At 45.9% G+C, this 12,332-nt stretch overlaps 1 protein-coding gene across 4 annotated transcripts in view; it reads right to left on the bottom strand.

Moving 5' to 3' along the window:
* bmp7b (bone morphogenetic protein 7b) overlaps nucleotides 1-12,332 on the bottom strand; it is a 32,059-nt gene that overhangs the window by 1,296 nt on the left and 18,431 nt on the right. For all 4 annotated transcript variants that reach the window (XM_037104715.1, XM_037104716.1, XM_037104713.1 and 1 more), the window contains 5 exons: nucleotides 5,790-5,982; nucleotides 3,980-4,128; nucleotides 1,994-2,197; nucleotides 820-896; nucleotides 36-146 (listed from right to left, as the gene is read on the bottom strand). In XM_037104715.1, coding sequence (XP_036960610.1) covers nucleotides 36-146; nucleotides 820-896; nucleotides 1,994-2,197; nucleotides 3,980-4,128; nucleotides 5,790-5,982 — 734 coding nt within the window. The remainder of the gene's footprint in view (nucleotides 1-35; nucleotides 147-819; nucleotides 897-1,993; nucleotides 2,198-3,979; nucleotides 4,129-5,789; nucleotides 5,983-12,332) is intronic.

The raw sequence follows: 12,332 nt of genomic DNA, 5'->3' as shown, positions 1-12,332 counted from the left end.
TGGGTTTTTTGTTCCCCGCTTTCATGGTTACTCACAAGGGTTTGCACAATGGCATGGTTTGTGGCGTTCATGTAGGAGTTCAGAGGGAAGGCGCACTCTCCCTCGCAATAGTACGCTGCGTATCCCTCCGGCGCGATGATCCAGTCCTGAGAGCAGGGGAAGGGAGAGGCGCAGAGAGGTTTAGGTTGGAGGAAACAGAGGACACAGGGACGGTCAAGGTGTGGATCTGGAATCTGGGAACTAACATGACCTTTTCCAAACTTCGACTGGTTGAAAATGCTGAAGGAAGTCTGCTCAAGAAATCCTATTAGAAGACACCTATTTCAGCATCGGTTAGCTGTACATGTAGAATTAGATTTTTGTCTTTTACTGACTCCTATTAAATCACAGTTGTTACTGATTAATTTTCTTTCAACTGACTGATCAGAATCCGTTTAATATAAAAGCGTTCCTTCAAAAAGACATGCGTGGATGTTGAGCTGTAAGCACTTGGCCTGGAGTTCTGTCTGCAAGCAGGATCATGCTACTCTGAGGGTCAGGGCAGCCTGTATTTAGCTCAACATGCAAAAAAATCTGAAGCTTGCTACTTAAGCGTGCCTCTTGTGCATCTTGTCTGGATGACAGTTCAGAGGGATTTCAGCAAGTTTATTAAGTTGAAACTTGATGTGAAGAATTTACAACTTTGGACCAGAGTTTTCATCTGGGCAGATCTAAGTGGGTAATTTATCAGGATTCTGGGATAGGACCAGAAAACTGACTTAGGTTTCGGTTTGGGCCAAGCCAAAGTTTGGCTACCTGGGAGAGGAATGCTTTCCGTACCTGCCACCCCAAATCTCTGAAACTGACGTAGAGCTCGTGCTTCTTACACGCCTGCTTCTGATCCGTACTGCTGTTTTCTGCGAGGACAGAGAAAGACACGGAGAGGTTATGCTTCACAAAAATATTATTCCTTTCAGCCACGAGAGTCATTATTTACTGTGGTCGGACCCCAATTAGGCCGAGATGATAGAAAACAGACCCAAACACAGCCGGTATCCTCACACAGAACCTTAACGTTTAAACAATGGCTGAAGGAAATCACCTCCAGATACAGCAGCAGTTTGGTAATTGTTCCAAATGAATGGGCCACCCTGCTCATAGGTCACTCTGCTGGGCTTTGAGTTTCCACTGGACGAAACAGATGTGCTCACAGCGGCTCGCCCCTCTTTATTTATTCTCTCTCCTTCTCCTTAACTCATTTCAGCATTTGCTTTTCCCCTATTCCCCCAAAGAATAGTCTGTTTTCTATCTGCTGGTATCTCTCCCTCGTCTTCTGGTGACCTCTGGGGCTCTGTGGTACATTAGTTCCTGAGAGCGGCTCGCATTGGAAATGATCATGAGCGACTGGTTCTCATCATCCAGTTAAAGACCACTGCTATTCAAAGTTCCAAACAGGCCCATTTGGCCCATGTGTTGTGGCCCCGGTTGCCCCACAGCACACTGCAGATGTGTTCTGCCATAAAAGCCTGCGCTGCCTTACCTCCATGCAGGGAACTTGGCCCCGGCCGCTCTGTAATGCTTATGTAAATAAACAAAGACAGCAGAGGGATATTTGAAGCTTGGGCATTACAGTCTAATGTTTCAGCGCCTCACATAAACACAGCTCTCTCACACCTCTAAAACAAAGGCCCTGAGCGTGCATCGCGTGTTTTGTCCGGCAAGAATCACAGCGGCCAAACGGCACTCTTCTGCCGGTTTTCCAGATATCTTGTATATTTGTTGACGCTCGTGAGTGTTTGCATGAATGTGCTGTCGCTTCAGAAATGTAGAGAATTCTCCTCCAGACCGACCAGTCATCTGTGTCCTATTCCGCGGATTCCTCACATGGCCCGACAAAAGCCAGATCAAACCTGGGGTTCGGCTGGAGACAGTGGCGTAAATCAGCGCTGGCTGCACACAACAACAACAAAAAAAACAAACAAAAAAAATCCACACACACTCTCTGCATGTTTACCTGCAACGTTGGCCACTCTGAGCGCCTCTTGGCTCTTGGCCCCTTTGGAGCGGTTGGGGTTGCGTTGCTTGGCCCCCCCTGACGCCGAGCGGATGCTTCGCAGGTGCACCTCGGTGGCTTTGAAGAAGGCCACCATGAAGGGCTGTTTATTCTGAGGCCCACTGCGACCGATCAGCCCGGCCACGCGAGGGTTGATGCTCTCTCCTGCAGGGGGAGACAGACAGAGCAGCGCAACAGGTGTTGGCGTCACAGAAGTCTAGATTTTAGTCGGACAGGGTGATGAATGCTTGTGAAAATCGAAAAAATGTGTGCCCGCTTGTGTGCCTATGTTTAGAGCTCTTCTTGCATGTGTGCGGTCCTTTTCTCTTCTGGCTTTGTCAATTACGCCGCATTCAGTTTCAGAAATTACATTTTCTTCTGTTGAATTCCTTTCCCTTTTCCTCATCCCCTTCTCAGCCTCTGAAAATGCCAAGTACGAACGTAGCACTGCACATCAAAGCCTCTCCACTTGTGTTTAATGTGTGGGTGTGCTCGGTGCACACGCGCGTGCCTGTGCACTCCAGCGGCGTCTATCTTGTTCTCGCACACAAGAATGTGCGTCTGATCACCGTCTGGTGGTAAATCAAGGCTTCTGGTCGCTGCTGGCGACGGGACGTCCCGCGCGCCTGTCTGTACACGCTCACCCGTAACCCTTCATACCCGATCCAACACAAAAACACGCGCTCATGGATACAGCCTCTCCAAACACTCCCCTCCCACAACATGAAAGCAATACAGTGTCTGTTTCCCTCACCTGACATGTAACATCCTGCCGTCCGACCAGAGATAATGTTCCCAAACACGCAGTTGTTCTTCGCGCAGTTTGCTGATAAAGTTTTCCCAGGGATGACAAACTCGTGTTGAGATGTTATCCTAACGATAACACGGCGTATCTAATGCATGCCTGCTAATGAGCCTGAGGGTATGACAGATGAAGATGAATGACTGACGATGAACGATGAGGAGCAGACTTTGATTTATCTTTGCTGCGTACGCACCCAGAATGAGTCAACTGATCCAGATGCAGGTTTACGCCCGTGAGATTACAACACGGACCACGTTTGCTCGATACACAACATTAACCCCACATTAGAGTGACACATTCAGTTAAGTCAGACCTGTCTGAAAAATATGTTAGTTTTAGGGTTGCAGGGTTTTATGGCACAGCTTTTCCTCAAGGAGTGAGGCACCAAAGCAGTGTTCATCGTCTTAAATTAAGTGACACAAATCTAACATTACTTTTATTTATCTAGCAATTTCTGTGCTTACAATCTAGCGTAATCTAGCGTACATTTTAAGGTTTATAGAACTGGTGAATAACTGGTTACTACTTAGTGACTGAATTCGAGTTTCAAGAGATTTTATTTGTCTTATATTTGTCTAAGCACATTGAGTGAAATGTTGTTGCAGCAAACTTCATCAAGCTTTAAACAAATTACAAAAGAAAGATATATCGAATAAAACACAAAGTAATTAAGTTACCTTACTTCAATATTGTGATATTGGATTATGTTACTGAATACATTTTTTAATAGCTATCTAGTGACTGTATCAGAATACTTTAAGTTAACCTTATATATAGGGTGCCATATGCCATATACTATGGGTCAAGTGAATATCAGCCTGATTTTTTTTTTTTTTTGCGTGTGTAATATGCCAAGTAACTCGTAACGGAGGTTATCGAATAAATATAATGGACTCAAAACTAGTGGCTCTAAAATGTACAAATGTAATGTGGAGTGTACGTATTAAGTAGCAGAACACATAAATGCTCTAGAAAAGTAAAGGTAAAGTACCTCGTATTATACTCTGAGTACAGTAACTGAGTAAAAGTACTCACTCCCATCACTCTTATATACTTACAACACCTAAATGATAATTATGATGGTTAGCAGTACAGCTGATGTTCCACGTGCTGGGGAATCAATGATCTGTGTGACCCCTCACCATTCGTGCTGTCCAGGGCCAGCTGCAGACCCAGGTTCCTGCCAGGGTTCAGGACCCAGTGGTTGCTGGTGGCTGTCACGTCAAACACCAACCAGCCCTCCTCTGCTGCCCAGATCACCCGCGAGTCCAGCAGAAACAGGTCCGACTCCCTGGAAGAGGAGACGATCGAAAGTTCACGCTTAAAAGTCGGAGATGAACGCAAGTCAACAGGGATTATACGCGCAATTACGGAAGACAGGTCGCGGCCATCCGACAGAGTGTAAACTTAAGTGAGTGAAGCGCAAAGCGATGTAATGGAGTGTAGAAGAGGGAATCAGAGGAGTGTGACGGAGTGAAAGAAAGTGAGCGAGGGAGGAAGGGAGGGCTCCAGATGGTGAGGCCCTGGGGAACACTTCATTTTCTTAATTGACAATAATGGCTTTATAAACGACCAGTCCTTTCACACACTACACACAGTCCATCACTGGCTGGAATTTTTCAGGGAGAGCCAAAAAAGCCAAACAAGAGAGAGAGAGAGACAGAAAGAGAAATAGTGGGAGATCAAGACTCGGCTGCTAAAGAGGAAAGAACTGTGTGAAAAGTAGCGGGTGAAATAGTGCATATCTGAGTCAGTCCCATTGTCCGACACTGAACTCTGGATTTTCTGCTCTTTCACCATCGGAGACTAAAATCCCTTGTTCTTCGTGTGGCCATTCATGTATCCCGACCTATTTTCTGACTGGGCAGATAGTGTGTCGCAGAGCTCTGGTTCATTCATGTACCCAGGCCCGTCTCTGGCAGAGGAATAAATGACTGTGTTGTTCCCTCTGGACAACAGAAACCTTCACGAGGGGTCGAGGAGAGCAGGACATGGGCCATTCCTGAGTTACATACACCTTCTGGACGGCCCAGATTGGAGGAGGTGGGACGCAGACCTGTTCTGATCAGAGCAGCTTCCAGATAGGGTCTGCGATTTACTCTTATCTCTTATTTTCATGATACATATGTAGATGCTTGTTTTTGTTTTGTTTTTATAGAGGAAATGACTGGTGATTCTTCTGCACGCACATGTGATGATGAAGAGAGGAGGGAGGGGATCAGCACAGTAACTGCAAAACCAGCAGGAAATGAGCTAAAATGACGACAACACCATAATGTTGTCAATAAAAAAGAAAACTCCCAAGATCGAAGAACCTAAGGAGATGGGTTAGTGAGTCATTAATTGCATATTTACATCTTATTGCGACTATAACAAGCCAAAATGTCTGATGTGAAAAAGAAAAGAAACCCATGTGTTAGTCACTTCAGACGAAGAGTTTGGAGTCACGCTCACTGCTCTGTAAAGCTGTGCTCGTTGAGCTAAATACTGTACAGCTAAGTACAGCTCAGGCCAGTTGAACTTTGACGAGTTTTTTAAGGGAATTGATTTTGAACTGAAGTATTAGAAACATTAAAAGCCCTGACATCCAAAGGCGGTTCAGATTAGAACCACTGCTTCTTTGCTCCGAGAGGTGTCAGCTAAAGTGGTCTGGAAATCTGATTATGGTGCCTCCTGGATGACTCCCTTTGGGGGAGATACTGGAATAAATCCAGAACTTGCTGAAGGGATTACATATCCCGTCTAGCCTGGAAATGCCTGGAGCAGGTGAGAGGGACGTCTGGAACACCACGACCCGACCCCAGACAATCGGTGGAAAAATGGACAGATGGATGAACGGGTGATCAATGAAGTAATTATTTCAACACTATTCATTGCTCAGCAACATGGTCAAATTCTACACGTGCTACATACATTATTTACTAACAAACACAGTTATATATCCCCGCTCACCTGTCTGAGTGCTCCTCCAGCACCTGGTAGACGCTGATGCGAAAGGTCTCATTGTCGAAACGTTCGTGGATGAAGTCTTTGTATATTCGGAACTCCGCCGCGGTGACCGCCTCGCCCTCCGGGATCCGCGACAGGTCGAACCTGAACTCTCTGTGATGCCGCCGCACTGGCAGGAACTCTTTATCATGTTCCACTGCGTGAGAAAGGAGAAAATAAAACAAAAGTGTACCATCAGACAGATTGTAAGAATGCAGAGAATGCTTTTTTTTTTTTTTTTTTTGCATCCCTCCCTTTACCAGCAGGGATAATACATTATGTGCAGGAAGACACAAGAGGTGTGCTGTGGCTCCATATGAAACACATCTTTAAGATAAAAAAAACAAAAACAAAACATGTTTGTAAAAAAAAACTAATGACTTTTCCTCTCGGCTTTTCTGACAATTTATTCTTCGTCCACAGCCCATCATCCTCCATCTTTAGCAGGCAGATGACACAGCTTGTCAGACTCTGATTCACCCCCGAAATTAAACATCTAGAGAGATGCAGCATACATGTTGGCTTATGACTGAAACATTTATGAGGAATGGCACGAGGAGCAGTGCATCTGGTGCACACTGAGCCCATGATAGAGAGATGCAGGCGGACTCTGACAGCTTTACGAGCCCCTTTCTTCTCTCTCTCTTCCTCTCGCAGCCCAGGAGAGTCATCCAGTCTGCCCTTCATCTGGTTCTCATGAGTTGGGGCTCCATGTTTCGGTGTACCCCGTCCTCATCCCCTCCTCACTCTTCCCCACATCCCGGCTTTTCAAACCCCCACATCCACCCCCATGTTGTGCCCCCCCTGACCCCGCTTCTCTCATGTCCCAGCAGGATATCCCAGGGGTCAGTGCCTTGTCTCTCATCATCTTCATCAACTGTCAGACAGACCCCCCACATGTACCTATACGCCCGTACCTACATCTGCAAACAGATACATAAAGACACACAAAACACACTCTAAGCTTGCAAAAATCCATGAAAGCCAGCAGCAATTTATGACCTCAGTGGCATATTTTTTTTTTCAGTCTTGCCCCGCTTGTAAATAGTTTAGTGCTGGTTCTTTAAGCAAGTCATTTATCAATTGATTGAGAAAGCTAAAAACGAATGAATAAACAATTTTCATAACTGACTCATCTTTAAGCCGTGCACACCGACGCCAAACGAGCTCTGGTTCAGAGTTTTACATGGAAAAAAAACACTGCAACTTCATGGCTATTCATCAGAGAAAACACTTACTTTACTATTTTCTGACATTGTTTCTCAGAACACCTGTATATATATGTGTATACCACACTAGCACTAGGGGTGCCGTGAGCTCAATGCTAATGTCAGCATTAGCACACAATTAAAATACTACTAACATAGTACAACTACAACACCACCAATATTCTGATGTTTAGCCGCTAGGTCTATTGTGTTTACATTGTCCATCATACTTAAGCATGTCGGCATGCTAATGTCTACTAATTAGCACTACATACAAAGCAAAGCCAAGGTTGATGGGAACGCCATTAGTTTTGCAGGAATTTGGTCCAGGACGAGGTCGATCTGATGAACAAGCTAAAAGAAAAGTGTTGTAGCCGCCAGGCGATGTAAAACCCGATGTCGCTGTCACCTTGACATGTTTTATGTATGCTGGTGGAGTCATTTTAAAGTAGACTTCTGCACACTTACAATGGTATCGTCTCATTTAAATCGCAGGCCCCCTGAGTTGAATCATATCAAAACTGTATTGTGGCTTTGTGAAATATGTAAATATCGTTATGTTGTCCAAAGAAACAATAAAATATTATGTTGTGAAGAACCTGGTGATTTACGCCCCTAGTTGTTACAAGACATTTCATTTTCAGCTGTTGTTAAGACATTTAACTTAAAAACCACAACCTTAGGATCCTCATGGTGAACCTCATGGTGATGCTAGATGAAAAGTCAGAGGATGACAATAATCACCAGGAATCAACCTCTGGAGTCCGTGTACAAAATTTCACAGCAATCCATCTCAGTGCCGTCGAGATAGTCGGCAGCTGAGACCGAAGTGATATACTGACTGACTGACCAACAGATCGACAGAGACGTCCCCAGAGCCACGTTGCCAGCATTGGATTAATCAATGAAGATAACTGTTCGCACTCCTAATAAGATTAGATGTCCACCACACGGGCTCTGCAGGACTCACTCACAGCTGGACGACAGAGGGGACTCTGCTCCGGCCGCCCTTCTCTCTTCCTCATCCTCAGCAGTGAGCATCTAGTGCTACTCAGCGATCCTTTAACAGCCAGCTGCCTCTGAGCTGCACAGCTCTGGCAGGAAAAGAAACAAGTCTCGGGATCTCTGCCGAGCCATCGCCGCACTGACTGACACAAACGCACACAAGACATTCTGACGTCAGCGTTCCCGTTCCTATACCAGCTGCCAGTAATAAAAGTGTGCAATGATGTAGATGTTTTGCGTGTTTTCACTGCACATCGGCGTGTAATTTCTTTCACTGCACACCTGCGTCTTTGTCTTCCATCGGCCCCGTTTCCCCTCTTCCCTCATATGTAGTTTTCCCACCGGACTCTCTCCCCTACATCCCCTTTCATTTATGTCTCTATTAAACCCAGTTGCTGAAGGACATTATACAAAGGCAGCACTGTGAGATGATTGGCCAGAGCAGGAGTAAAGAACGGATCTAATTACTCTTCAGCGAGGGACAGCTCTGCTCTCTGTTGCCCATTACATGGCCTAGCTTTAGGCTCCCATTGTCCTCCATCTGCTTGTGGCCGCTCGTTGGACTGGTTTTTGAAAAGCTGTTCGACTTTCCCTGAAAACAGCAGAGCCCAAGGTGACGTGGTCGTCACCGTAGACCTCGATCGGTTAAACATCACTGCCACCAGCGCCCCAACTTTATTATCACGCCTAACATCTTTTCATTCTACATGTCCACTGGTAAACTGAGGGCCGCTCCATCAATCAAGGCTTTCATCGAGCCCCCACCCTCAGAGTCACCCTTTTACAACATTACACTGAGTGTGCTGACAATGCAGACATTCTACTGCAGGGAAGAAAAAGAAAATCTAGCTCATAGGGGTCATCAGCGTGGTTCAGGACGACACCTGCGGCTCACCTCTCACTCAGGCTCCAATACAAAGTGTATACTGGCTCTGAGTCACAGCTAGAAGACAGAGGACCTTTTTTTAACCATAGAGCTGCTGTAAAAGGCATATTTTGTATTAAAAATAATTGTTAAATAGCCCTACATTCCACTGTTACATTGTGTTTGGTCAGTAACCCATGTCTCTCCTCCTCTTGCTCGAGCAGTGTAAAAGAAAATCCAATTTCTGGTGTCTCTGCTCACTTTGTCCAGGAAAGAGCAAAAGCAAAATGAAAAACGGACAGGAAGTTAACTAAAACAACCACAACACTTACAGCAGTTTGAACCCTTTTTGTTTTTTTTTGCAATACCTTAAATCTATAAACATTTCACTTGAATTATTCATTTCAATACATCACTTTCAAATAAAAAGTTCAAACTGAACACCTGGCACCCCTGAATAAGCGTCTTTGAAGTTGGGGATGACAGGCCAGGTTCAGTGAAAAATGTAGAAATGACGTCCGGGTTTGGGTTGGTTTTGGTGCCTTCGAGGTCTTTGTGAAAATACAGTGTCAGAATAAATAAAGTGAAGTAAGTCAGAACAAGTCAAGAGTGGATTTACTGTCGAATCCATGGTAAACAAGGAAGACACAACCTGTTCTCACAGCCTGTGGCCTTGGTTGCGTGAATAAGTTGTGAAAGAATTCAATCAAATTGTGATTTTTTTTCCTCTTCAGCTTGTTCAGGCCATGTGACCGAGATTGACCCCTAAACAGGTAAACTTGTCCGACGTAGAAGAGTGAAAAGTCAGATTAGTTTCTTCATTGTTCTTCCATTTTCCTTTAATTGTCTTGTGGCCCTTTAAGATTTAACTTTCGACAAAATAAGGACTGCCATTTTCATTTCAGTATCTGTGCAGGGAACTATTACTTTACGTTGTTAGTACTCTCTCACGTATTTTAATTCAAACCTCTGTTCTCTGAGGTCTGCGTACGCTCCTACCACACCAGGGACCTCTTCCTCCTCCTCCTCCTCCTCCTCCTCCTCCTCCTGCAGCCCAGTGCAGGTGCACTCCAGCCGCCCGCCCCGTCACTGTAAAGGCTCTTTATCTTGTTGTTTGCGAGGACAGCTGGGATGCTGCTGTCAAACTCCCACACTAGCTATCTGTCTCACATCGCCTTCCGTTTCCACTTTTTTTGCGATGCGCGAATCTCATCCGAACACTTTGACGGAAGCTGAGAGTGCAGCCTCGCCCTCTGTCGCGATTCTGCCTTTGTCTCTCCGTTTCTCTCTCCTCTCTTAAGAGTCATTACAGCAGTATGGCAGTCATTAGATGAGGGGAAGAGGCACAGTCAAAGCCAAGCGGGTGCATTTATGACTTCCTCTGGGAGGAAGTGAGTAGCCATCGACCCCACCTGTGTCGCAAACACACATGCACCACAAACATGGCGAACACACCCTCTCAAGCCACGAGCCCTTCATTCTGAGTAGCCGGCGTCCAGATCAGTTGCTGCTGCTCACACACACACACACACACACACACACACACACACACACACACACACACTTGCACGCACACAAACAACTGTCACGAAGTGTTTCCTGTGATGCGAAAACGGTCTTGTGCGTCACAGCACAGTCACACAATCATTATGGGTTTCCGTAATCCATAATTAGAGATGCAACAACGCACACATGCAAAAAAACAAACACACACATACACACACACAAGCACACACAAAAAGCACACAAACGTACACGGCGAGCTGCTTTTATCATTTGGTCTGCTTTTTATACAAACTGCTGATGATGCACGTCTATCCCACATCATTTGACAGTTGTGGCGCAGGCCACACACGTGCACAGCAGCACACATCAGAGGAGTCGGGAGGCTGATGACTTCTCCATCCTCCAAAGCTGTGCACCTGGCAGCCAGAGGGTTACTACCATATTAACAGTGCGTTAGTATCTTTCAAGATTTATGACTCCCTGCTGGGCATACAGCTTCCTTATCATGTTCTCCAGTACTGAGAGTCTGTGTCAGCCAAAACCTCAGATCTACAGCGTCTCTACGGCCAGGCAGGGATTTCTGAATTTAAATTATTTCTTTTCTAAAAAGCTTGAAAATCCATCAAAACGTTACTGTACCTTTTTTTTTTTTTGTCTGTAGGAAACCGCTGAGTGTTTTCAAAGGATGAGTCTGTTGATAATGAAGGTGTGGCAATGTCTAAAGGGGCCTGTAGGGCCTTGATGGAGGTATGCGCTCTACTGGGTGCCATTCTAGTCTATTTTTTAAAACATTTTGTAGCCTTTTTTTAAGATTTTTTTTGAGAAAGTGATTGAGAGATGGATTATCTTTAACCGTTGGTTCGAGTTTTATCATGGAACTTGTTGACATCGACAAAAATCGTGGAATTTCACCAGCCTTGTTTCTCTCCTCTGAAACGTCCCTCTCTCCCCCCATCTGCCCCCCCCCCCAGGCCTGTAGACCTAAGACACTTCTCCGACACCTCAGGCTCCGGAGCAGCAGCGGACAAATCTGACGGCTCGCATTAGCCCAAGTGTCTGTTCGGCACCCTCACACCCCTCAGCCCCACTTTGCACGCTTCCGCTGCTCTGCAGGGGCGGCGGGGGGGGGAGTGGATCTCACCCCTGGCACCGCTCTCACTCCTCTCAACTGTCGGCTTAAGCTCCCCCGCCCCCTTCCGAGCCCACCTTCGGCTCTCCTGAGATAACCGTGCCACGATTACCTGCACCTCATTGTGGATCCCCTGCGGAGCCCATTAGCTCTAACGACACACCTGATTTCCACAACCCGCCGAAAAACGGGAAAGAAACGAGTCAATCAAACCACCGTCGGACCATTTTATGATGTGAACCTGGAGAAAATGAAGTCGACTGTAACTCCACGTAGAGTCGTACATTTGATTGCTGCGTCATAATGATATGTCTCTTTCTCTCCTTTTTTTTTTTTTTTTGCTCTTACTCAAACAATGTTTTAAGTACAGCACTGGGAACAAGTAAGTCATAGTTTCCGTAAGCTAAAAAGGAGAGAGAGGGGAAGAAAAACGGATAGAGCAGGGAAGGGGCAGATTGCTCAAGATGTTTATCCTATAAAGACTAAAGAGGGTTTGATCTCCTGGGTACCGGGTGACTACCCACAGTAGGGCGATTACCACGTTAGGAAACATCCTGCCCACTAGCGACTCCTGATGACATCATGCCTGTGTGATGTATTTGTGCTGCTGTAGGGCCTGACAGCACAGGCTCCCTGGGAAAGGGTCAGTCGAGTTTCATGCTATAACTTACTCACACTTAACGATCATTAACCCACTGCAGTGTGTGTGCAAGATCACATTTTGCTTTGAGCATGTGTGCAAGGAGAGGCAGCAACCACAGGAAGAGGTGTCTTAACATTTAAGACGCGTGGTC

Source organism: Acanthopagrus latus, chromosome 7 (genome assembly GCF_904848185.1).
Source record: "Acanthopagrus latus isolate v.2019 chromosome 7, fAcaLat1.1, whole genome shotgun sequence".
NCBI classification, from domain to species: domain Eukaryota; kingdom Metazoa; phylum Chordata; class Actinopteri; order Spariformes; family Sparidae; genus Acanthopagrus; species Acanthopagrus latus.
The sequence above is the reverse complement of the archived record's forward strand: the minus strand, read 5'-3'. Positions and strand labels throughout refer to the sequence as shown.